Source organism: Oryx dammah, unplaced genomic scaffold, assembly GCF_014754425.2.
Source record: "Oryx dammah isolate SB20612 unplaced genomic scaffold, SCBI_Odam_1.1 HiC_scaffold_26, whole genome shotgun sequence".
Classification (NCBI taxonomy): domain Eukaryota; kingdom Metazoa; phylum Chordata; class Mammalia; order Artiodactyla; family Bovidae; genus Oryx; species Oryx dammah.
Genome location: NW_024070210.1, coordinates 76,431,359 through 76,457,127, shown reverse-complemented (window position 1 = coordinate 76,457,127; position 25,769 = coordinate 76,431,359). Strand labels below are relative to the sequence as shown.

The 25,769-nt window shown below is 39.1% G+C and overlaps 2 protein-coding genes across 2 annotated transcripts in view; one reads left to right on the top strand and one right to left on the bottom strand.

Moving 5' to 3' along the window:
- The window catches only part of SUPT16H (SPT16 homolog, facilitates chromatin remodeling subunit), a 35,900-nt gene extending 14,788 nt beyond the window's left edge, over window positions 1–21,112 (top strand). Inside the window, exons 5-26 of the mRNA XM_040227141.1 lie at window positions 532–678; window positions 1,082–1,233; window positions 1,839–2,011; window positions 3,047–3,137; window positions 3,849–3,922; window positions 4,056–4,168; window positions 5,878–5,943; window positions 6,056–6,151; window positions 6,236–6,351; window positions 6,442–6,595; window positions 7,108–7,235; window positions 7,759–7,894; window positions 7,999–8,125; window positions 8,384–8,502; window positions 9,013–9,138; window positions 9,666–9,778; window positions 10,066–10,141; window positions 10,554–10,723; window positions 17,718–17,847; window positions 18,330–18,459; window positions 19,055–19,132; window positions 19,788–21,112. Of these exons, the coding sequence (XP_040083075.1) occupies window positions 532–678; window positions 1,082–1,233; window positions 1,839–2,011; window positions 3,047–3,137; window positions 3,849–3,922; window positions 4,056–4,168; window positions 5,878–5,943; window positions 6,056–6,151; window positions 6,236–6,351; window positions 6,442–6,595; window positions 7,108–7,235; window positions 7,759–7,894; window positions 7,999–8,125; window positions 8,384–8,502; window positions 9,013–9,138; window positions 9,666–9,778; window positions 10,066–10,141; window positions 10,554–10,723; window positions 17,718–17,847; window positions 18,330–18,459; window positions 19,055–19,132; window positions 19,788–19,933 (2,661 nt within the window). The 3' untranslated portion in view covers window positions 19,934–21,112. The remainder of the gene's footprint in view (window positions 1–531; window positions 679–1,081; window positions 1,234–1,838; window positions 2,012–3,046; window positions 3,138–3,848; window positions 3,923–4,055; window positions 4,169–5,877; window positions 5,944–6,055; window positions 6,152–6,235; window positions 6,352–6,441; window positions 6,596–7,107; window positions 7,236–7,758; window positions 7,895–7,998; window positions 8,126–8,383; window positions 8,503–9,012; window positions 9,139–9,665; window positions 9,779–10,065; window positions 10,142–10,553; window positions 10,724–17,717; window positions 17,848–18,329; window positions 18,460–19,054; window positions 19,133–19,787) is intronic.
- Window positions 20,017–25,769, bottom strand: part of RPGRIP1 (RPGR interacting protein 1) — a 53,677-nt gene continuing 47,924 nt past the window's right edge. The window contains 3 exon segments of the mRNA XM_040227140.1: window positions 20,017–21,496; window positions 22,518–22,648; window positions 25,169–25,253. Of these exon segments, the coding sequence (XP_040083074.1) occupies window positions 21,384–21,496; window positions 22,518–22,648; window positions 25,169–25,253 (329 nt within the window). The 3' untranslated portion in view covers window positions 20,017–21,383.

Below are 25,769 nucleotides of genomic sequence, written 5' to 3'. Positions count from 1 at the left end.
TATTCTGGAAACAAGGACACTGAGAGTTGAGAAGACAAAATTATGAGGGGCTTTCACAGCTGATATTGCAGAGACTTTGTTTTGAGAAAGCTGCATATTCATTCACATTTCCATTTTCAGTTTCTGTTGCTGAGTGGTTAACCAATTCACTTTTCAGTTAGGAGTGAGGCATTCAGGAAACAGTGCAGCAACTCTAGAGGGAAATTGAGGAAAATCTCTTGTCCAAAAAACTTTTTTTCTTTTCTGTCTACCTTCTCCAGCCTTTACGGAAATCTCAAGAGAGGCATTTACATTTATACTTTAAATGATGTGTTAGTTCATTGCCTCTTAGAATACACCAATGACCTGGTAAAGCGTTCTTTCAGATGTTTATTCAATCCAAGAAGGGAATATTTAGATATTCTGCAAACTGCTGATGAGTAGTTTGCTAAATAACCAGACATAGTCACTGATAATATTTGAACTGGGGGAGAGATTTCTTTAGCAGTTCTGTGTCTGCATGTTAGGAACTGTTTATCCCTTTGACTGCAGATAGACATCAGTGCAGTTGTGGCCTATACCATTGCTGTAAAGGAGGATGGAGAACTCAATCTAATGAAGAAAGCAGCTAGCATCACCTCTGAGGTCTTCAACAAATTCTTCAAGGAAAGAGTCATGGAAATAGTTGATGCAGATGAGGTAAATTGAGGGTGGGAGTGTCTTTTTACTGTTATAATGAAGTAAGTCCCTCCCATGCAGTGTTTTTTAGGTTGTGTTCAGCTTCCTTTGGTAGATTAAAGTTGGTGGTGTGTAATTGTGCCAGCTCTCTTTGAGAATAACTATAAACGTCCACTGTAGTTTCTGGAGCCTACCCAGTATGTCACTTGAGAATTCTTTGAATAGCTGCAAATTCTACATATTCTCTAAATTTGCTTTTGCGTGTATACCAGTGTTATCTGGTACATAAACCACTTCATAAGACTTCTTTGGCATCCTATATGATATCAGGATATATGTTGTTTTCAAATGGTCATGTCCAAAAACCCAGCACTTTTCTGCCACCCTATAGTAAGTATTGTTTTATTTCTGGGTATTTTTATAGAAAGTTCGACACAGCAAACTGGCTGAGTCAGTGGAAAAGGCCATAGAAGAGAAAAAATACCTTGCTGGGGCAGACCCTTCTACTGTGGAAATGTGTTACCCTCCTATCATTCAGAGTGGTGGCAACTATAATCTCAAGTTCAGTGTGGTGAGGTGAGTATGAGAATTTCAAAATATAAAACAACCGGAGCACTTCAGCCTTTGGCCTGTTTTTTCTTAGACTCATTCTGGGATTCAAAAAAATAGGAAGAAAAAGAATAACCATTAGCCTGCCTCCTGCATTATCTTCTTGTCTTATTCTGTGTATAGTTTAATTTTATCTCACATAGTTATTCATTTCTTACTTGAGTATTTGATTGTAAGCATTTTCCAGATGACTAAAAATGACAAGAAAAAAATGCAAAACATGTTTAAAAAATAAAAATCTTACTAGATATATCATAATTATTCCCCTTCTAATTTTTAAAAATACTGTAAAGAATGCTATTCATTGGGGCTGGTGGAAAGGTGATGGCTTACCATCATACTGTTAGATTGTAATGCATAAAATTCAGTATAACTTTTGCATATTTGGGATACAACTTTCCAGAGCCTTTATAAACTAACTTGGTTTTTTTAAAAAAAAATGTTTAGGTCATTTTTTCTGCTTCAGCTTTGGGATATAGCAGGTCAAAATTGTGATTACAGATGTGAATGCCAGGTATGGTAAGGACTTCACAAGTTTGTGTAATGAGATGCTTTCTCCCTGTGGTCTCTAGTGACAAGAACCATATGCATTTTGGGGCCATTACCTGTGCCATGGGTATTCGTTTCAAGTCTTACTGCTCCAACCTTGTTCGCACTTTGATGGTTGATCCTTCTCAGGAGGTTCAAGAAAATTACAACTTTTTGCTTCAGCTGCAAGAGGAGCTGTTAAAGGAACTAAGACATGGTAATGTGTGCCTTAGATAAGGTTTAGAAATTGTGTAACAAAAATGTAGCATTCGTGGGACTGTTTATCCCTGAGGCTCTTGTACTGTAAATAGAATTAGATTTTACTAATCTCCAGTCATCCTAGCATTTAGTTCTTCAATGTACTTCTCTTTTATGCAGGAATGGTTACTGTGGTTTTATATTGATGTTTACAGAAACCTCTCTGACTGGTTAGGACTCTGTGTTCAGATCTTCATAAAATACCATGCTCTTACTACTTTCCTTTAGAAAGTTCTGAGAAGTAGTATCTCTCCTGACAGACTATGTAATGTTAATCCTATATTGAATGAATACCAGGAATCTTAGTTTGAGAGCAGAACTAACTTGGCAGCCCTGCTAAGCAAGCTACTGTCTACTTGAAAGGAGAGCATTTGGCACCTCTTTTGCCTTGAGACTCCTCACTCCCAGTTGGCTAAATGGGACTTTATGTTCACCACCTTTAAACAACTTTGTAAGTCCACTTAAAGTTTCCCAGAGCTTCCCGACACCATTCCGTCCTGATACCTCAGGTCAATCTTGAGAAATCCAACTGGCAATCCATAGTCCTTGTTCAGTGAGAATAAAAACTCCTCTGAGGCTACAGTATTTGAACTACTCTGGCTTGAAATACATATTCATATCCTAAACCTTGAAAAATTAAGTCCAGCATTCTTCCAACAGTAATTTACCTGTTCAGTAGTCTTGTTCTTCAAAATGTACAGTACATTTAATGTAATGCCATTTATCAACTCTTAAATTATTTCACTGAGACCAACTAGGATTCCACAGTCCCCCTGGAGTGATTCTCGGTGTAATTAAAGAATGACTAGGTGGATTGTTTCTTAAAATGCACATTTCTAAGCCCTACCAGCCCTGCAACTATATTCCTTATTGTGTGTTTTGAGAAACCCTGCTTTAGGTGACTTAACAAGTAAAAATAATATTGATGTTAAAAATGTGATTTGTGGTTTTTTTCCTGAAAGATACTTTAATGTCCCATCTGTCTTGTCATTAGGTGTGAAGATATGTGATGTATATAATGCTGTCATGGATGTGGTTAAAAAGCAGAAGCCAGAGCTGCTGAACAAAATTACCAAAAACCTAGGGTAAGATGCTGTGATATACATTGTCACTGTGTCAGTTTTCATGAGTGGCAGTCATGATGATTCAATCAATGTTTGTGGACTATTCAACTTAACTGTGTGCCAGACTCATTAATCAGAGAATGTACGTAAGTTCATGGAGATCTTTTCAGACCAATGTTGTAGATGTTTCAGGCTTAAATTACAAATGTGAAGAGGCATTACATACAATATTTCCTCTCTTAGAACAACTCAGTTCATATTTGCAAAATAAGCACTCAGATATCCAGCTATTTAAATTCTTAAAAGTTTTTTTTTTTTCTCCAGTGTTTCTCAAGTGTATTTGATCATTGAACACCTAGATATACTACTAACATATTATAGAACCGAAGACATTTGAGAAACAAAAGTTCTAGGCAGGCTCCTTAGATGAAGCTAGTTGGGATATATTATTTCTGGATTTCTGTGATGGACAAGAGGAAATACATTGACCTATACCGAGTTTTGGCCTAGGAGACTTAGTAAATCCAGTTATCAATATTCTATTAGAAATTATCTCTTATTCCAGTTGTTATACGTTCTTGATAGTGTGCCCTTTAAGAGCTCATCAGTAGTGGCAAATTACTCAGCTTGTTTGCCTGCCTTACCTTGAAAATTAAAATAGGATATAGTGTACCTGACTCAGGTTAGAGGCCTCTTAGCCTATTGTTGAAGTTTCCTTCATTTCTTTTTTAGGTTTGGAATGGGCATTGAATTCCGTGAAGGTTCTTTAGTAATTAATAGTAAAAATCAGTACAAACTAAAGAAAGGTGAGTTTTACAGGCATACATTAGAAAAATACCTTTTAAAATACTTTACCTTAGTTTCATCTCCCTCTATTCTGTATAAAATCACACTTCAAACTTTCATAGTCATTCACTGATTCCTGTTTTGCTGGTTTAGGGATGGTTTTCAGCATCAATTTGGGCTTCTCAGATTTGACTAACAAGGAAGGGAAGAAACCAGAAGAGAAAACCTATGCCCTGTTCATTGGGGACACGGTGCTTGTGGATGAGGTAGATATTGCTTCTTTCATGAATTGAATGTTGAAGTGCATTTGTAACCCTGTGGTTCCCCTTCCCTTTTTTTAAATGAAAGTATAGTTGATTTTTCCAGTAGTCATGTATGGATGTGAGAGTTGGGCCATAACAAAGGCTGAGCGCTGAAGTATTGATGCTTTCAAACTGTGGTGTTGAAGATTCTTGAGAATCCCTTGGACTGCAAGTAGGTCAAACCAGTCAATTCTAAAGGAAATCAATCCTGAACATTCATTAGAAGGACTGATGCTACAGCTCTAATACTTTGGCCACCTGATGCAAAGATCTGACTTACTGGAAAAGATCCTGATGCTGGGAAAGATTGAAGGCAGGAGGAGGAGACGACAGAGGAAGAGATGGTTTGATGGCATCACCGACTTAATGGACATGAGTTTGAGCAAGCTCCAGGAGATGATGAAAGACAGGGAAACCTGGCGTGCTGCAGCCCATGGGGTTGCAAAGAGTCGGACGTGACTGAGGGACTGAACAACAACAAATAGTTGATTTACAATATCATGTTAGTTTCAGAATGATTCAGTTTTTATGTATATATATTCATATTATTTTCCATTATAAGTTATTAGAAGATACTGAGTTTAGTTCCATGTGCTACATAGTAAATCCTTATTTACTATTTATTGCTTGTCTATGTTACATGGTGTTTTTTCTTTTTATCATTTGTTAAATGCTAGCTAAGGGGAATTAGAGATGCCTATGAAAGCCTGACCTAGTACAGCCAGGAATACAGATTGTTTAAACAAACTATCACACTGTGGCTTGAACCTTGATTATGATGCTATCAGGAACAGATTCTATGACAGAGCTGATTTTTTTTTCTTTTGTAATGGCTTTAACAGTTTACATACCATGCAATTAACGTGTACAATTGTGACTATTAGTATGTTTACAGTTAATGCACCTGTCACCATAGTATAGTTTGAGAACATTTTCATCACCTCAGAAAGAAACCCTGTGCCCATTAGCAGTCACTCCTCATGTCCCTCCCAGGCCTAGACAGTGGGAGGGAATCTTTTTCTAAGGATTTGCCTCTTCTGAGCATTTAGGGGTTTTTTGTGACTGGTTTCTTTAACTTAGCAGGAACTGATATATTTTTATTTTGCCACTTTATTTTTAAATAGAATAATTGCTTTACAGAACTTTGTTGTTTTCTGTCAAACATCAACAAGAATCAGCCATAGGTACATCCAGTCCCCTTCCTCCCGAACCTCCCTCCCATCTGTTTCCCCATCCCACCCGTCTATATCGTCACAGAGTCCCTGTTGATTCTTAATGGTAGTAAATATTTCAGTGTTGTTATATGAACACATTTATACATTAATTCATTGAATCCTTATAATAATTCTATGAAATAGATACTCTTATCCGAATATGTAGATAAAGCAACTGAGGCACAAAAAAGTATATGTACCTTGCCAGATATCACAGAGCTCAAAAGTGAGTGAGCCAGGTTTCAAATCAAGCCAATATTCTTACTCATTATCCCATTGTCGCCTCCCAAACTGCAGTTCCTGATGTGCATTTGGGAAGATAACTGGTTTTATATGTTTTCAAATACTTTTTTAGGGCCAGAAGATTCAGAGCATGGCCCAGCTAGTTACTGGGTTCGAAAGTGAAAGTATGTCATTTAAATGCTCTTAGAGATGTCTCACTTCCTCTTTGTATTCCAGGATGGCCCAGCTACTGTTCTCACTTCTGTGAAGAAGAAAGTGAAGAATGTAGGGATTTTTCTAAAGGTAAGAAGAAGATAAAAATGAGTGGTGAAAAGTTTGCTACAATGAAGAAGTAAACAATAATGGCTAAAATAATTAAGATTTGAATTTCTGATGATGATTTTTCCCCCCATAGAATGAAGATGAGGAAGAAGAGGAAGAGGAGAAAGATGAAGCTGAGGACCTGTTGGGAAGAGGTTCCAGAGCAGCTTTACTTACAGAAAGAACACGAGTAAGTTTACTGTTTGAAAACTACTTCGATTTCCTGTTTGTCATGGTTCACAGGTCCTGATAACTTAAGTTTTCCCTTCTTTAGAATGAGATGACTGCAGAAGAGAAGCGAAGAGCCCATCAAAAAGAACTGGCAGCTCAACTGAACGAGGAAGCAAAGAGGCGATTAACTGAACAGAAAGGGGAACAGCAGATTCAGAAGTAAGAGTTTGCAGGGAGTAGTGAGATTGTCTTAGGGTTATATGTGATTTGCAGAAATTTCTCAAGAACATTTTTTTATTCCCACTCCAGAGCTCGTAAATCTAATGTGTCCTATAAAAACCCATCTTTGATGCCTAAGGAACCACACATTCGGGAAATGAAGATCTATATTGATAAAAAATACGAGACTGTAATAATGCCTGTGTTTGGCATTGCGACACCTTTTCACATTGCCACAATCAAGGTACTGACGTTGAATCAGGCTTCATTCGATAATTCCTTAAAATAATTGTGCTTACCATAGATGGCTGTCCTGACTGCATGTCTCTCCTGTTCTGTGCTCCTACTGACTCTACCTTTCCCATGTTACTGACTCCCCAACCCCACTCCCTAATCTCCTGCTGTCATTTTCCTTCCTTCCCCGTTTGCACTTTGCAGAAAGTTAAATGACCTAGTCTATAATCATACTTTGCTTGTTTGTCTTTGAACTTGAAGAACTTTTTAACCTGTTATCATAAACATGGCACAGGAAAAGAACTTTAGGAACTCAGTGATTCTTTTAGAAACAACATTTGATTGTATAAAAAAATAAGCTAAATATGTAGCTTATTAGTTTTAGAGTAAGGATTACAGGCTAGGTTTAGCTGTCAGTTTGTAACTACTAACTTAATTTTAGGATGTCTATAGCTACTTACCTTCATCTAGGAAAGAAATCTGTTTGGTTTCTTTGCTAATGCCTTTCCTTTCTTTGAACAGAATATAAGTATGTCTGTGGAAGGAGATTATACTTACTTGCGAATCAACTTCTATTGCCCAGGCAGTGCTCTGGGCAGAAATGAGGGCAACATCTTTCCCAACCCAGAAGCCACTTTTGTCAAGGAAATGTGAGTTCCCAGGGAAACAACCACCCTCAAATCCCTGCTGGCCAGAGCAGTACCCTCAGAAACCCAGAGAGTGCTGTGTTCTCCCACATCCTAGTGAATGGTGGCCCCTTCCTCAGTGATACTTGAGTAGGAGGATTGCCATACTAACCTTGTACTGTTTTGAGGTTAGAACCTGATTTAAATCCTCATAAAGATATTTTATCCTAACTTGACACATTTGTTGATAAAATATCAGATGTGTGCTGCACTGGAGTCTGTTTATTCTTGAAGTGAAATAGGATCATTTGGGAAAGTTTATGCAGGATTTGAAATAAAGCTGTGACTCCCCCACTCAGTGGATTAGCTATTTATAACATCATCTGTGTAAGAGAGAGGAAGGATTTTTTCATCTTTCCAGACATTATTTCAGCACTCAGTGGTACCTTTTTCTCCTAAAGTATTAAGCCAGTTGTAAAACATAGTAATGGGTGTGGGTTAGATGGCATGATGAAGAAGTTACATAAGTGCTCCCCCTTTTCTGTAGTACATACCGAGCTTCAAATATGAAGGCACCTGGAGAACAGACAGTTCCAGCCTTGAACCTTCAGAATGCTTTCCGAATTATAAAAGAAGTGCAGAAGCGTTATAAGACTCGGGAAGCGGAAGAGAAAGAGAAGGAGGTGAGCCGGAACAACAGCAAAGTGCCTTTGTGCAAAAGGACACATGAAGGTTTGGGGACACAGAAAGATATGTGAGAATTCACGTTGATTTTCATTCTGCTTAGGGCATTGTGAAACAAGATTCACTGGTGATCAATCTAAACCGGAGTAATCCCAAACTGAAAGATCTGTACATTCGCCCAAACATTGCCCAAAAGAGGATGCAAGGCTCCCTGGAGGCCCATGTCAACGGTATGGATGATCTCTCAGGTGCCTGGGCTTTGTCTTCGGAGGCACATCTGTAGTAATGACAGACCAGATAACATAGTAGGAAGTGCTGGGAGGAGTCTACTTTGACACGCTCTGTGGCCAGAACGAAAGGAAAGCTCTGTACCTTGTTGGCATTCCCTCTGGCCCTGTTCACATCAGCCAGAAGAGATGCAGTACCTTTTGGGCTAACCTGATGATGTACCTTGATACTTAGCTGGTTCCTCCATTCCCCCCACCTAGGTTTTCGCTTCACGTCTGTCCGAGGAGACAAAGTGGATATTTTGTACAATAACATCAAGCATGCTTTATTCCAGCCATGTGATGGGGAAATGATTATTGTCTTGCACTTTCACCTCAAGGTATATCTTTCTGTCAGCTAGCTATGAGCTCTTGGGCAAGATCTTACTATCACAGTGTTTCTTTTAAAATAGTGATGAAAAATATCACCTGTCACATAAGATCATTAAGGGCACCGAATAAAATAATGCCTATAAAGCCCCCAGTGCCTGACATCTCAAAGGTGCTAATCATGTTTGTTCCTTGGTGTGATACATGATGATCTCCAAAACATATAGGTCTGTTCCACATTCCTATTTCTGAAATAGAAAGTTTTTGCTTTAGACAATTAGCAACATAATCTCCAAAGTCCATTCTAATAAGTAGGAATACTTTTAAAAATTTATACTCTTTTATATTCCCAAATGTCATTATTTATGATGACACCTGGAGTGGTTTAACTGTTCTTACATAAATGCTATGATTTCTAGTGTAGATATTTTAATATTTTCCTGTTTTGTTATTTTACCTGTGTAGACTTCTTTGCGAAATAAGTCTTAAAATTTCTTCTTCTTTCTACTTTCGGTCTTTAGAATGCCATCATGTTTGGGAAGAAGCGGCATACAGATGTGCAGTTCTACACAGAAGTTGGGGAGATCACCACAGACTTGGGGAAACATCAGCATATGCATGACCGAGATGACCTCTACGCTGAGCAGGTGAAATTTGGTATTTTATTTGCAGGGTAGGGAGGTAGGATTCAGGCTTCCCTAGAGTCTCAGCAGTAAAGGAATCCTCCTGCAATGCAGGAGACACAGGAGATGTGAGTTTGATCCCTGGGTCAGGAAGATCCCCTGGAGAAGGGCATGGCAACCCACTCCAGTATTCTTGCTTGGAGAATCCCATGGACAGAGGAGCTTAGAAGCAGAGTTGGACACAAAGCGACTGAGCATGAGCTAGGATTCAGCCCAGATCTGAGCTCAGTAATTGTTATATATTTTATAAACCACTCCAGAAACTATGCAGAACTTCTCAAGTATCTGCTGGGATGGTGTAGTATGTTGGCTATGAATTAGACTTTATTCATAGGCGTAACTATAATTAATTTTAGCAGCCTGTAATAAAGTATCCATGTTAGTATCATAGTTAACAGAATTAAGGACTACAAAAGCACTTCATGGTTTTTGAAGGGATTACTATTAATAACTAAAGTGATAACTATAGTTAATTCGTATTTCTTCTACAGATGGAAAGAGAAATGAGACACAAACTGAAAACAGCCTTTAAAAATTTCATTGAAAAAGTAGAGGCTCTAACCAAGGAGGAACTGGAATTTGAAGTGCCTTTTAGGGACTTGGGGTAATGTGTCATCTTCTTTTTGGCCTTCAGAAAAATTAGTTATTCTTCCTTTAATAATAACTTAGCATAACATATGTTCTTTTTCCTATGGACATCCATTATCTCTTGGAAATGTTCAAGGGCTGGGTGAATAGCCAAGACTGAGAGGCTCCCTCTCTCTGGAAGTGAGTCTCCAACGAGTGTGCTGGAGTTTTGTTTGGAATGGGAAAGGAGAGAAGCCTGTTGGGACGGCAGCAGTTTCTCTTGCAGTGAACCCCATCTTATGCGAGTTTCTTACTGTCTTTCAGATTTAATGGTGCTCCCTATAGGAGTACCTGCCTCCTTCAGCCTACTAGTAGTGCGCTGGTAAATGCTACAGAATGGGTGAGTGTTTCTGACCTCTTTTTAGGAAGAAAATTGTTAGAGAAAAGAAACCAAGAGAGTAGATGTTTTGAAAGCTAGGTCCTTATTATATCTTAGTATTTTAATTTTTTATATTTACTTACCTTAGGTATAAAAATTAAGATTCTGTAAAAGTCTGTTTAGTTTTTAGAGACAGTTTCTTTGCATAGTTTCCTTAAATGAATTCTCCCTGAGGGAGGCTTTCAATCTTGCAGACCCTTTAGCCCAGGCCTCTTGGTATGTTTTATCGCTTTTAGTCTTTGCCCCCAAAAAACAAACAAAAGACAGTTTAGTTATCCTTTGTGTGGTAGTTTTTAGATCCTGAAAGCATTTGAAAATGCTAGTGTTTTGTGGGAAGTATTTTTATGAAAATAGTTCCTTTCTTCCCTGACAGCCACCTTTTGTGGTAACGTTGGATGAAGTGGAGCTGATTCACTTTGAGCGAGTCCAGTTTCACCTGAAGAACTTTGACATGGTGATCGTCTACAAGGACTACAGCAAGAAAGTGACAATGATCAATGCGATTCCTGTTGCCTCTCTTGATCCCATCAAGGAATGGTTAAAGTAAGTAAACCTGCCAGCAATCTCCTGTCCCATGAACACAGTTTTCTAGAATATGAATGTGGTATGTTATATGTAACATACTTAATGAAACTTATACTTAATGAAACTGCCTTTGGGTTTTTACCAACCAGGACTTGAAAATTTGGGATCTGTTACTTTTTCCTGAATACCCAACAGTAGTTCATGCATGCATGTGAGTGAAGTCACTTCTGTCCTGTCCGACTCCTTGCAACCCATGTGTTCGACACATATCAAGCTTTGGAGCAGAGGCAGGGGGAGGAGAGTAAATGCGCTGGGTTCAGTCAGTTCAGTCGCTCAGTCGTGTCCAACTCTTTGCGACCCCATGGACTACAGCACGCCAGGCTTCCCTGTCCATCACCAACTCCTGGAGCTTGCTCAGACTCATGTCCATCAAGTCGGTGATGCCATCCAACCACCTCATCCTCTGTTGTCCCCTTTTGCCTTCGATCTTTCCCAGCATCAGAGTCTTTTCCAGTGAGTCAGTTCTTTGCATCAGGTGGCCAAAGTATTGGAGTTTCAGCTTCTGCATCAGTCATTCCAGTGAATATTCAGGGTTGATTTCCTTTAGGATTGACTGGTTTGATCTACTTGCAGTCCAAGGGACTCTCAAGAGTCTTCTCCAACACCACAGTTCAGAAGCATCAATTCTTATGCACTCAGCTTTCTTTATAGTCCAATTCTCACATCCATACATGACTACTGGAAAAACCATAGCTTTGACTATACAGACCTTTGTTGACAAAGTAATATCTCTGCTTTTTAATATGCTTTCTAGGTTGGTCATAGCTTTTCATCCAGGGAACAAGCATCTTTTACTTTCATGGCTATCGTCACCATCTGCAGTGATTTTGGTGCCCAAGAAAACAAAGTCTGACACTGTTTCCCCATCTATTTGCGATGAAGTGATGGGACTAGATGCCATCATCTTAGTTTTCTGAATGTTGAGCTTTAAGCCAACTTTTTCACTCTCCTCTTTCACTTTCATCAAGAGGCTCTTTAGTTCTTCCTCAGTTTCTGCACTGGGTTAGAATCACTGAATTAAGGGCAAGATCTCTGGGCTCTCCTCCTAGCTGTGCTCTGGACTGAGTCTAAGTCTCTGCCTAAGACTGCCTTCTTTAAATGGAGAGTACTCAGAAAGTTCATATGATACAGAAGAGGCTGCATGTGACCTTGCATATGCTTAAGTCTGTTGTTGATCAACTAAGTTTCAAATGAACTAGTATTAACTGAACAACCACTCTCTGCTTAAGTCATTGGCTGCGAAAGGGTGGCTTTAGCCCCTGCATTATCTTCACTGGCTATGTGTTCATGCTAAGTCGGTTCAGTCATGTCTGACTCTGCAACCCTATGGACTATAGCCTGCCAGGCAGGCCCCTCTGTTCATGGGATTATCCAGGCAAGAATACTGGAGTGGGTTGCCATGCCCTCCTCCAGGGGATCTTCCCAACCCAGGAATCGAACCCGTGTCTCTTAGGTCTCCTGCATTGGCAGGTGGATTCTTTACCACTAGTGCCACTGAATATCAGGGTCTGAGATCTTTTTTGACTACTTGATGGATGTATAAAATTTCTTACTAGTTCTCTATTTTTACTAAAATATGAGATACAATATATATTTATTTTAGCTTTTACCTTTCACATACTTAACACTTGAGCTAAAAGAATTCCTCATAAATACGCCAGAACCCCAATAAAAAGGGAGATGTCACTTTGTGGGAAAAGTGTGAGGCATGTGTGGCCATGAGTATAGTTTGCTCTGCCCTGCTTCCTCCTTCCAGTTATCTGTAGGGGGAGGCACTGCAAATATAAAACTTCTCTTAAGAAATGGTTGAGAGAGCTAAAAATAGCCTGTGCGAAAGATCCAACTTTATAATTTCCATGAGGGTTTTCCTTGAAAACATTTGCAGGTAAGTAACATGGTATCAAAAATATTTATAGATTTGTGTGACTATTTTTGGCTGTGCCAGGTCTGTGTTACTGCATAGGTTTTTGTCTAGTTTCAGAGAGTAGAGACTACTCTAGTTGAGGTGTGCGGCCTTCTCATTGCCATGGCTTCTCTCACTCCAGAGCCCGCCCATGCTTCAGTAGTTGCGGCACATGAGCTCACTAGTTGCGGCTCCCATGCTCTAGAGTACAGACCCAGTAGTTGTAGTGCATGGGCTTACTTTGCCCACAGCCTGTGGGATCTTCTGGATGAGGGATTGAACCTGTGTCTCCTGCATTGGCAGGCAGATTCTTTACCACTGAGCCACCAGGGAAGCCCCTGTATGATTTTTTTAAATCCTCTTTATTGAGGTGCAATTTACATGTAATAAAATTCATCAATTTAAGTATATGATTTGATGAATTGTAACAAATGTATATAGTCTTGTATCTACCATCATAATGGGGATAGGGAAGGTTTCCTTTACTCCCCAGAGTCCTCCTACCCTTTTTGAGTCGATCCTCTCCCTTCAGCCTTGTCACTGGTTTCTGTCACTACAGTTTGCTTCATCTAGAATTTCACATAAATGGAATTATACAAGTATGCATGGTCTTTCACTTGGCATAATGCTTTTGAAATTTACTCAAGGTGTTGTAGACATCATTGGCATACTCCTTTTTATTACAGAGGAGTTCCCCATTGTATGGACAGTCCCTGCTTTATTTACCCATCTACCAGTTAATAGACATTAGAATTGTTTCCCTTTGGGGACTCTTCGGAATAGCTGCCATAAACACTATGTACAGGTTTTTGTATGGACATACATTTTCATTTCTCTTGGATAAATGACCTAAGAGCGGGATTGCTGTGTCATATGGTTTATGGTTAACTATATGTTTAGCTTTATAAGAAACTACCAATCCTTTGCCAGAGTGGGTGGAAAACGTGTAGTATGTGAGAATTGTAGCTGCTCCACATCCTCACCAACACTGGGGTTATCGGTCTTTTTATTATTGCTGTTGTGGTGGGCGGCTTTCTCATTGTGGTTTCAGTTTGCATTTCCAAGATTACCGATGGTTTTGAGCATTTTTTCATATGCTGTCTGTCATTCTATACTTTGATGAAGTATATTCATGTTTTTTGCCCATGTTAAAAATCAGATTTCTTTACTACTGAATTTTAAGAATTGTTTAGGCTAAATAAAGTCCCTCATCAAATACATTTTACATATATTTTCTTCCAGTAGTTTCTGTGTCTTTTCATTTTCTTAAAATATCATTTGAAGATCAAAAGTGTAAATTTTCCATGAAAGATGTTTAATCAACTTTTTCTTTTGTAATTTCTGCTCTTTATGGCTTTATGTAATAAATTTTGCCTAAACCAAAGTCATAAAACTTTTCTGGAGTTCCATAGGTTTAGGTCTTATATCTGTGATCCATTTTGAGTTAATTTTTTTACTGTGGTGTAAGGATGAAGGTTTGTACTTTGTGTATATGTAGCCAGTTATTCTAGCTATCATTTTTTGAAAAGATTATCCCTTACCCATTGAATTACTTGGCATGTTTGTAAAAAGAATGTGTAGGAGAGACTCTATTTCTGGATAGTGTTTTCTGCTCCATAGGTTTGTGTGTGTTCTTACACTGATCCTGTAGTGAATATTGTGGCTTTATAATGAATCTTGAAGTCAGGTAGTGTAAGTCCTCCCATTTTGTTCCTTTTCAGAGTTGGCTATTATTGACTATTCTACATAAATTCAACTTGTATCTTTGAACGAACTGGTTTATTTTATCAAAGCTGTCAACTCTAATATTTGTGCAATACTTTTACCCCTTTCATTCCTAATATTAATAGTTTCTTCTTTTTGTTGGTCAGTCTAGAGGTTTATCAATTTTTATTGAAATTTTATTCTCCATCATGAAATGTCCTTTCTTTTTCTAGTAATAGTCCTTGTTTTGAAATCTACATAGTATGATATTACTATAGACTTCTAGCTTTATTAATTTTTTATTTTGTATTGGGGTATAGCCAATTTACAATGTTGTAGTAGTTTCAGGTGAACAGCAAAGGGATTCAGCCATATATATACATATATCCATTCTACCTCAAACTCCCCTCCCATATAGGCTGCCATATAATATTGGGCAGAGTTCCGTGTGCTGTATAGTAGGTCCTTGTTGGTTATCTGTTTTAAATACAGCAATGTGTACATGTCTATCCCAAACTCCCTAACTATCCCTTCCCCCTGGCAGCCATAATAAGCTTGTTCTCTTAAGTCTGTGAGTCTGTTTTGTAAGTTCATCTGTATCATGTCTTTTTAGATTCCACATATAAAAGGATGTCATATGATATTTCTTTCTCTGACTTGCTTCACTCAGTATGACAATCTCTGGTTGCATCCATGTTGCTGCAGATAGCATTATTTCATTCTTTTTAATGGCTGAGTGATATTCCATTGTATATATGTACCACATTTTCTTTTATCTATTCCTCTGTCAGTGGACATTGAGGTTGCTTTCATGCCTTGGCTTTTTTTTAATCCATTCTGAGAATATCTACCTTTTAATCTGTGTCTCTTTTGCTGTCTTGCATATAGGGTCGTCATTACTATCTTTCTAAATTCCATATATATGTGTTAATATGCTGTATTGGAGAAGGCAATGGCACCCCACTCCAGTACTCTTGCCTGGAAAATCCCATGGATGGAGGAGCCTGGTGGGCTGCGGTCCATGGGGTCGCTAAGAGTCAGATAGGACTGAGCGTTTTCACTTTCCTGCATTGGAGAAGGAAATGGCAACCCACTCCAGTGTTCTTGCCTGGAGAATCCCACGGACGGGGGAGCCTGGCGGGCTGTCATCTATAGGGTCACACAGAGTTGGACACAGCTGAAGCAACTTAGCAGCAGCAGCAGCATACTGTATTGGTGTTTTTCTTTCTGACTTACTTCACTCTGTATAATAGGCTCCAGTTTCATGCACCTCATTAGAACTGACTCAGATGTGTTCTTTTTAATAAACAGTGCTGCGATGAACATTGGGGTACATGTGTCTCTTTCAGTTCTGGTTTCCTCAGTGTGTATGCCCAGTAGTGGGATTACTGGGTCATATGGCAGTTCTATTTCCAGTTTTGTTATTTTTTTTTAAGGAATCTCCACACTGTTCTCCATAGTGGCTGTACTAGTTTGCATTCCCACCAACAGTGTAAGAGCGTTCCCTTTCCTCCACACCCTCTCCAGCCTTTAGCGTTTGTAGACTTTTTATGGCAGCTATTCTTACCAGCATGAGATGGTACCTCATTGTGGTTTTGATTTGCATTTCTCTGATAATGAGTGATGTTGGGCGTCTTTTCATGTGTTAGCCATCTGTATGTCTTCTTTGGAGAAATGTCTGTTTAGTTCTTTGGTCCATTTTTTGATTGGGTCACTTATTTTTCTGGTATTGAGCTACATGAGCTGCTTGTATATTTTGGAGATTCTTTTGTCAGTTGTTTCATTTGCTATTATTTTCTCCCAGTCTGAAGGCTGTCTTTTCACCTTGCTTATAGTTTCCTTCATGTGCAAAAGCTTTTAAGTTTAATTAGGTCCCATTTGTTTATTTGCTTTTATTTCCATTACTCTGGGAGGAGGTTCATAGAGGATCTTACTGTGATTTATGTCGGAGAGTGTTCTGCCTATGTTTTCCTCTAGGAATTTTATAGTTTCTGGTCTTACATTTAGATCTTTAATCCATTTTGAGTTTACTTTTGTGTATGGTGTTAGGAAGTGTTCTAGTTTCATTCTTTTACAGGTGGTTGACCAGTTTTCCCAGCACCACTTGTTAGAGATTGTCTTTTCTCCATTGTATATTTCTGCCTCCTTTGTCAAAGATAAGCTTTTCTCCTTTTTATGCCTGCTTTTAATTTTATGATTCTTTACGATCATCTTCCTAGTTTGCTGATGAGCTACACCTCTAACTTGTCAGAGTCTGCATTCAGATAATATACCATGTCTGTCTGAAGGTTCTTAGGCTTTCATTTCTCTTCTTCTATTCTTTCTGCTATTATTACATTTTGCTTTTAATATGCTATGAATTCCACAGTTGTCATTATTTTAGCTTCAAAACAGCTATTCCTTAATTTACAAAATGAGAAGGAGAAAGTCTTACTTACATATTTAACCATTCCCATTGCTGTTCATTCCATTGTGAAGTTCCATAGGGATTTTAGTCTAGGGCTGCTAAGTATCCAGTGTTTGAAAACTGTTGTTCCATACTGTGTTCAGTTTTCTGGTTGTTTGGGTGAAAAGGTAAATGTAATCCTTGTCACCTCCATCATAGCTAGAAGCAAAAGCTTCAGTGTATATGATTGTGCCATAATGGATTCATGCTGGAATCTCAGGTTTGATGGCTTCCTTGGTGGCGCAGATAGTAAAGAATTTGCCTGCTACGTGGGAGAGCTGGGTTTGATGCCTGGGTTGGGAAAATCCCCTGGAGGAGGGCATGGCAACCCACTCCAGTATTCCTGCCTGGAGAATCCTCATAGACAGGGGAGCCTGGCGGGCTACAGTGCATGGGGTTGCAAAGAGTCTAACACGACTGAGTGACTAAGCACACACTCAGGCTTTATGCTAATGGCTTCCTTTTATAGCCCTTACCATTACTGTGTTCTGCTTTTCTTTTTTTCCCCCCACCCATATTGGTTGCTCACCTCAACAGAAGTGGATAAATGTCATTTGAACAATTTCTTAACACAGGGCACGTTAAGTAATTTTTTTAAAAAATAGGGCTGTGTTGTGAGGGCTAGTGCTCTGGGAGGCCAGATATCAGCTCTTTTGGGTTATGTTCTGGTGGGATAGTGCAAAGAGTACCTGCTCTCAGATATGAAAAGGGTACTGCTCTTCTACAATGCTAATGACCAGCATGTCACTGGATGTTCTCAAGAAGTATAGAGGTGGGATTTCCCTGGTGGTCCAGTGGTTAAGACTCTACTCTTTTGGCATGGCCAAAACCAAAAAAAAAAAAACCCAAAAGCTGAGTATGGAGGATTTTTTTTACTTTATGATGTTATTTTTCTTTAGTTCCTGTGACCTAAAATACACAGAAGGAGTACAGTCCCTCAACTGGACTAAAATTATGAAGACCATTGTTGATGACCCTGAGGGCTTCTTTGAACAAGGTGGCTGGTCTTTCCTGGAACCTGAGGGTGAGGTGCGTGAGTGTGGGGTTTCTTTTCTGGTGCATAGTGTTGCCCATTGTCATTTGGGCAGTTAGGAGAATGCCATATGAATAGTACATAAGGGACCAATCAAATAGGAGAAGTTCTGAGCGTAACTTGGTATTGTCTCTTCAAGTTAGTTTTACAGGTAAATGAAAAATTAATTGGGCATTGGTAGCCACTCACAAGGTTTCTTTGAAATTACAAAAACTACTGTTTGAATGAATTTCTTAGTTTTCAGAGAAAATACTTCAAATCATCTTGCAAAAGTTGTCTAATTATTATATCTTACTAGTAATTTTAATTAAGTATTTTTATCTCTTGGTTATTCTGGTTTAGGTCTTTTTTATTTCATTTTTCATATAAAATAGAAATAATGCTGGTGCACTCAGTGGATTGAATTAATTAAGTTATTAATGAAGTAAATTAAAAAAAAAAAACACCCAGTATTTAGTATTATGCTCCAACTTACCAGGGGAGTGATGCTGAGGAAGGGGATTCCGAGTCTGAAATCGAAGATGAGACTTTTAATCCTTCAGAGGAAGACTATGAAGAAGAGGAGGAGGACAGTGATGAAGACTATTCATCAGAAGCTGAAGAATCAGGTGAGTCTTCATAGGGACAAGTGTTCATGACTTCCTGCTACTGCTGCTGCTGCTAAGTCACTTCAGTTGTGTCTGACCTTAGGCAATTTCTACAGGCTTTTTAAGGGAATAATTTTATTATTCCATTCCGTTTCTGGTCTAGTTCAATTCAGTTCAGTCGCTCAGTCGTGTCCGACTCTTTGCGACCCCATGAATTGCAGCACACCAGGCCTCCCTGTCTATCACCAACTCCCAGAGTTTACTCAAACTCATATCCATTGAGTTGGTGATGCCATCCAGCCATCTCATCCTCTGTCGTCCTCTTCTCCTCCTGCTCCCAATCCCTCCCAGCATCAGAGTCTTTTCCAATGAGTCAACTCTTCCCATGAGGTGGCCAAGTACTGGAGTTTCAGCTTTAGCATCAGTCCTTCCAAAGAAATCCCAGGGCTGATCTCCTTCAGAATGGACTGGTTGGATCTCCTCGCAGTCCAAGGGACTCTCAAGAGTCTTCTCCAACACCACAGTTCAAAAGCATCAATTCTTCGGCGCTCAGCCTTCTTCACAGTCGAACTCTCACATCCATATGTGAAGTAAATCATGCTTAATATTATTCCAGATTATTCCAAGGAATCATTGGGCAGTGAAGAAGAGAGTGGAAAGGATTGGGACGAACTGGAGGAAGAAGCCCGAAAAGGTAAATATTTTGTTGTATTTTTTAAGGCACAGACTTCAGTATTTTGAGATACTATTTAGCTGATAAAAGTAACATAAGAACAGTGTAAAACTGATGTGGAGTCACAGCTACAGCGTCATTGACCAGAAGAGCAAATGAGGTCTTGAGTGCATCTGTACTCTCCAGGGGGGCACAACTCTGCCAACTTGGAGGAGTTTTTCACCTGCTCAGCTCCCCCAGTGGGTCCTTAGCCAGGATAATCTTACCAGACTCCAAAATTAGGCTGTTTGGTTTCCAAACCTAAGTCAGATAGTAGTCTAGCTTTATGGCCCTCTTCCAGGTTAAGAATGTTTTTGTAGTACTAGTGTTAACTACTCTGAAACCAAATACCAAATGTAAGTTACATACTACTGTACTGTATAGCCCAAGCATAGTGATAGGTCCTTTGCATAGATTACCTTTAAGCCTAAAACAGTTTTCCATTTTATAAGTAAATCAAGGCTCAGAAAGGTTAAGTACTTGCCCAAGATCATACAACTAATAAGCAACTGAGAAAAGATTAAAAGTTAAGTCTGACTCCCAAAGTATGTTCTCTGCATTACTTCATGCTGTGTACAATAGCGTTAGATACCTAAAGCTAACATCTAGCTAACTAGTGCCTCGTTCTTCTGTTTAGCCGACCGTGAAAGCCGCTATGAGGAAGAAGAAGAACAGAGTCGAAGTATGAGCCGGAAGAGGAAGGCATCTGTGCACAGTTCAGGCCGAGGCTCTAACCGAGGTTCCAGACACAGCTCTGCACCTCCCAAGAAAAAGAGGAAGTAACTTCAGAACTTTGGCCCTCAGCTCCATTCTTCCTACAGCCAATCCCTGAAAATTTTACATGACATAGAAACTGTATTTTTTCCTTTTTTTTTTTTTCTTTTGAAGTTTTGCCATTTGTGTATGGGTTTAGGGGGCCATTTGTGTGGACCAAGCTACTCGGGGAATTCCAGGCCCACCAGGACACGTGCCAATGGCCCCATCCAGATGGCAAGGGAGGAGGTGTTCTTGAAGAAGGGCAGAGGCTTCCACTGTTAATAAATACCGTTTCATTCCTCTCTCTTCCTGTCACCTTCTGCCAGGACATTGTTGGCTTCTGACATCTTATTCTTTGATGTCTTAAAGCTATGTTTCCAAGACATTGGTACAGGTGACCTTTGCCTGCCTGTACCATGGCTCTTGACCAGCAGATTCGATCCTCCATCTTACCCTTCTGCCATGACCTTCCTCACATCTCTTTAAGACACATCTTTGCAGTACTCAAGAAAAGGTTCTTGGAATTTGCTAATGGTGTAAGCAATACAGCTTGAGATAGGCTGATCAGGCTGGTATCTCCATCTGTTTTCCTGCTTTCTTGCCTCAGGCAGATTCTGAGGTATTTCTACTGCCTTGGAAGACATAAGAAGCAGTGATACTCCCTGGCTCAGTTTCATCTTCCTTACAAATTTATACATGGTACAATGGTGGAAGCAAAATTACCATTGTTTCTTTTCTGATGTATGAGGAAAGAATGGCTGTGCCTCTTGTACTGCTTCTAGTGAAATCTAGAAGGAGGCTCAAAGGAGTCAGCATTTAGATCTAGAAGGGGCAAGTCATGCCTTGGGCCTAGAATACCCTGATGAGAAAAGAGAAGAGGAAGGGAGGCCACATCTGCAACACAGCCTCTCATCACTGCTGCTCCTTGTTTTTACTTGTCTTGCATTGTCCTGTATTTATCACAGTTTCTGTTGAACAGCTTTTTCAGTATTTGGGGAGTTTATCTTGCCATCCTCTCCCTCCTGGTTCTCTGCACCCACCTGTCCCACTGCAGTTCCTTCTGTGTTCTGTGACTTTAAGAGAAGAGGGGGGAGGGGTCTCGGATTTTTGTTCATTTGTTTGTTTATTTTCTCCTTAGCAGTAGGACTTGATATTTTCAATTTTGGAAAAACTAAAAGATAAATAAACTGTGGTTTTTTTTTTTTTGGTTGTTTTGTTTTTATAAATTCACCTTCTGTGACAGTTCTTTTGCCGTTCACTTCCTAAAAACAAGCCTGCTTCTCTCCTAGAAAAGTGCTAAGGCATAGAGAATAATTCTTTTTATCTAGCTAGTATCACAAAAAGAAACTTCACTCTAAATTTTCATGATTAGGTTGAGACATCACAGTAAACCAAATTCATAGTAGAGCAAGTTACTTTATAAGAGACTTTTTACTATGGTTCCCTCAGGGTTTAGAATGGACTAGCACTTGTTCCATCATGAACACAAATCTTCAGTCATCTCCTTGTAAATAGCATGGAGGGCAGCAGCAGCTTGAAGGGATACCTTGAGCTTTCCTATGGGGGTAGCCTGATCTTCAGGGCTAACAACTGTTGGGAAAGAAAAAAGAAACACCAGACATCTGTATCATTCAACTGAAAAACATTTAAATACTTAGTATTTTATATTAAATACTAAAATATTTTCCACATTAGGTGCTGGAGATACTACACAAGGTTACTACCTCCTATTTTAGTGGGACTCAATCTGACAGAAGACGATGGAGAACAATCATTACAAAATAGTATAGCTGGTGCTGGGATGAAAACTCAGAGTGCTTTGGGAACACAGACATGGCACCTCATCCAGTATGGAAGAATCAGAAAAGGCCTTCTGGAGACAATCCTTTGTCTTCAAAAAGTAAAAGATACTCTAAGCATGTACAGCATGTGCCAAGATTTGAAAACAAGTTTGAAAAACTATAAGAGATGGCAGAAATGAAGCTATATTGATAAGCAGGATCTAGATTGTAACAGGCCATTTGTCTTGTAAAAGATGTGGTTTTAATTGAAGGTATTAGAAATGACAATTTTTTATTTGGGTTCCAAAAAAGTGACTCCATTCTGGGGAATATATTCTAAGGGGGCACGAGTAAATCAGGGAAGGCAGTTAATGAGGTTATTGCGGTAATTCAGGAGAGAAAAGGGTTCTGAAGTTTCAACAGTGGAGGTAGGGACAGATTCAGAACACTTAAATGTTGGGACTGAAGACATTAGAATCAGAGGACCATTTTGGATGGGTTAGGGGAAATGCACTGTAGACAGTTTCAAAACAGATTGGATATGGGAGGTCAGAAAGGCTGATGTTTAAATTTGCTTGAAATTAAAACTCTTTTCAAAATCTCCCTGTCTCAAATACTGGAGATTCCTAATAGATGTTAGTTGCCAGGAAATGTAAGGGAGAAGATTATACAACTGATGAATGATTTAGGAAAAACAGCAGAAGGGGTTTCAATCCAAATTGTCTCATCAACTATGTAGTAATTATGTATTAAAGGTCAAAAATATTTGTTATTAGGATTATTCTCTTGGACATAAGCAGAACTAAGGAGCACCAAAGTGTACGACTCACTGTCTAGGTCTTGCTCTAGGACGTCTCTTCCTGACGCCAGGATCGGCCACAGCTCCAGATACGCGTAGCCTACTTCTTGACATTCTTTCTTTTCCTCCTCAATAGGGTCACTTACTACTGTAAACTTTAAACTAAAGGAGAAAATATCCATTTAACTCAGTACTACTGATACACTTAGGCTTTAAAAAAAAGGGGATAAAAGTAATTATAAACTACACATTGTATTTCTTGAATCACTCTTCCTCCATCTTATAAGAATGCAAGGCAAAAGACTGAGAAATTGGTATGACTTATAAAGTAACAACAGGCTTGGAGGGAACTAAGAGGTAAAGTAGTTGGTTAAATTGTCTCAAAACTATTGAGAGATACATTTCCTTGTAAAATGGTTTACAGCTTTGCTGAAAGATTAGAAATGGGCAGTGGAGGTGTTACACACACAGAAAAAGATTATGGAAATTATAAGAGGTTTTTATATTTGTAAATAACAGTTTTAAACCAAGCCCGAGCAGAGTAAAGGAAACTACAGAATTACAAAATGAATATAAAAAAGTAAGAGTTGTAAATCTTGGAAGATTGATACGGTAAAGATCATACAGATCACAGTTCCTCCCAAGCAGTGAGCAATTAACAATTCTAGAACCCACCTCAGATACTAAAATCCACAGATGCTCAAGTCCTTTATATAAAATGCTCATCTCAAGATTACTTATAATAGCTAATACAGTATAAATGCTATTATAAATAGTTGTAAATACAACATAAGTGTTAAGTAAATAGTTGCCAGTACACGGCAAAGTTAAATTTTGCTTTTTGGAACATCCTAGAATCTAGAATTGTATTTTCAAATATTTTTCATCCATTGTTAGTTGACCCCATGGATGTGGAACCTGTAGATACAGGAGGCTGACAGTATTAGTCTAGCAAAGAATGATACTGAATTCCAGAAACAGACCTATTAACATTTTTAGATAAAATTTACATGACACAAATTCACTATTTTAGCCATTGTAAAGTGTACAAAAGTGGGGGGTTTTTTTAGTATAATCATAATGTACAAACATCACCACTATCTAATTCCAGATCATGTTCACCACCACAAAACACACCCTTAACCAGTCACTCCCCATTCTCTCCCTCAGTTCTGGTGACCACTAATCTTTCTGTCTCTGGATTTGCCTCTTCTGGATATTTTATATTCCTATTCATTTTTTAAAAGCAAATATTGGTGGCCCATAGTTCTACAAGAGCAAGAATAGGACCAAAAATTCAAGCATTTTAAATCACAGTTAAATATGAGAAGCTGAAAAGAAATTCCAAAAGTGATGCATTTATAGCTACTAAGCAATATGTATTTGTAATTATGTTTCTGTATCAGTACTGAGAACTTCAACAATGCAAAGGGACAATGCTGACTCTTCCACCTCAGCTTTCCCAGGAAACATGATAACTCGCATCACCACTTGCTGCATGCAATACCTAGTGCTTTAGGGAAACTACGTTGTTTCTGCAGCATCCTCTCTGGAACCTTCAAGTTAAGTATTATCTCAAACATCAAAAAGCTAGTAACTGAAGAGTCAAGATTCAAAACCAAGTCTGGGTGATTACAAAGGCAACATTCTACCCACTATGGGCTTTTCAGGGCTTCCCCAGTGGCTCAGTTGGTAAAGCATCCGCCTGCAATGCAGGAGACCCCAGTTCAATTTCTGGGTCAGGAAGATTCCCTGGAGAAGGACAGGCTACCCACTCCAGTATTCTTGGACTTCCCCTGTGGCTTAGCTGGTAAAGAATCAGCCTGCAATGCAGGAGAACTGGGTTTGATCCCTGGGTTTGGAAGATCCCCTGGAGAAGAGAAAGGCTACCCACTCCAGTATTCTAGCCGGGAGGATTCCATGAACTGTATAGCCCATGGGGTCACAAAGGGTTGGACGTGACTGAGTGACTTTCACTTTCACTGGGTTTTTAGAAAAGTAATGGATTAGAACACCAGTCCCATACTAGTTCTTACACACATGGAAAGGAGGTAAGGTGCCAGACTCTGACAAAAATAAACAAAAAATAGGTGTCCATATAAATTTGATTTTCAAAATTCTGCTAGACAATGAGAAAATTTTCAGTCTATGTATATCCAATGCATTTCATCTGGAACCTCTAAAAGGAGGGCTCCTCAGATTATAGGAATATGACAGGCAGCTTGCCTAAAACTTAAGAGTAGACTCAGATTTTACTTCAAAGTATTCCTGTAGAGTAATCATTTTTAACTCAAAATATAAAATTGATATTATAAAGGCATAATATTTGGTAAGCTAACCATGGCACTGTTTTTGCAAGAAATGAATCAAATTATTCTAGAGCGTCAAGGCAGTTTGTCCTTTCTGGAGGGGGCACTGAGTGTTGATGTCAATTGCTGCCTCAAAAACAAGCGCTTATCAGAGGCTGCCATGGGTGAGAAATGAACCAATCCTATGAGACTACATAATTTGTCAGGTAGTCAGTCACAAGCATAAATTACTCAAGTCGATGGGAAATTCATTAGGAGAATATTAATATGAAAGAAGTTATTAAAATACTCTATATCAGCACAAAACTAGACTTAAACTCCTGAATTCTTGTGTGATGTCTCCTGTCTTTAGAAACAGGAAGCAGATGCTTACTGTCCTTGCTCAGGATCTTCTCCAATCAGCATGGTGAACAGAAACTGCCTCCGTTCTTTTTGCTCCACTGGGTCCAGATCTATCACTGTATTAGGGGTAAGTGGGAGAAAAGAAAAGAATCATATACTGTTGCTATTTGGGCACTAAGATTTTCATAAATGGCATATGCAAAACAGTGATTTAAACCAGACACCTGGCAAGCATGGGTACCCAGGAGCCAGCTACTTGTTTTCATAAATAAGGTTTTATTGGACACAGCCATCTCTTTCCTGTGTGGTGGCTTTCCAACTATAATGATAGAGTTGAAGAGTTGTGCCAGAGACTGGCCAACAAAGCCTAAAATATTTACTATGTGGCCCTTTAAGAAAATGCTTTGAGTATTGATAAGCCTCACAATCCATGTTGTAAGCTGTTCTGCCAAAGGCCAAGAAAAATGTGTTCCGCCCACTCCTCAACTGGAAGAATTCTAGGAGACTGATTTTTTTTTCAGGGCTGCCTAGAAATTTGGGTTTGAGGTAGGTTCAACTCAAGGTGCCTGATTCAACATGCATTCCCTTCTTCCTCCTCATTTTTGCACAGGACTGTTGCAGCCTCAAATAAA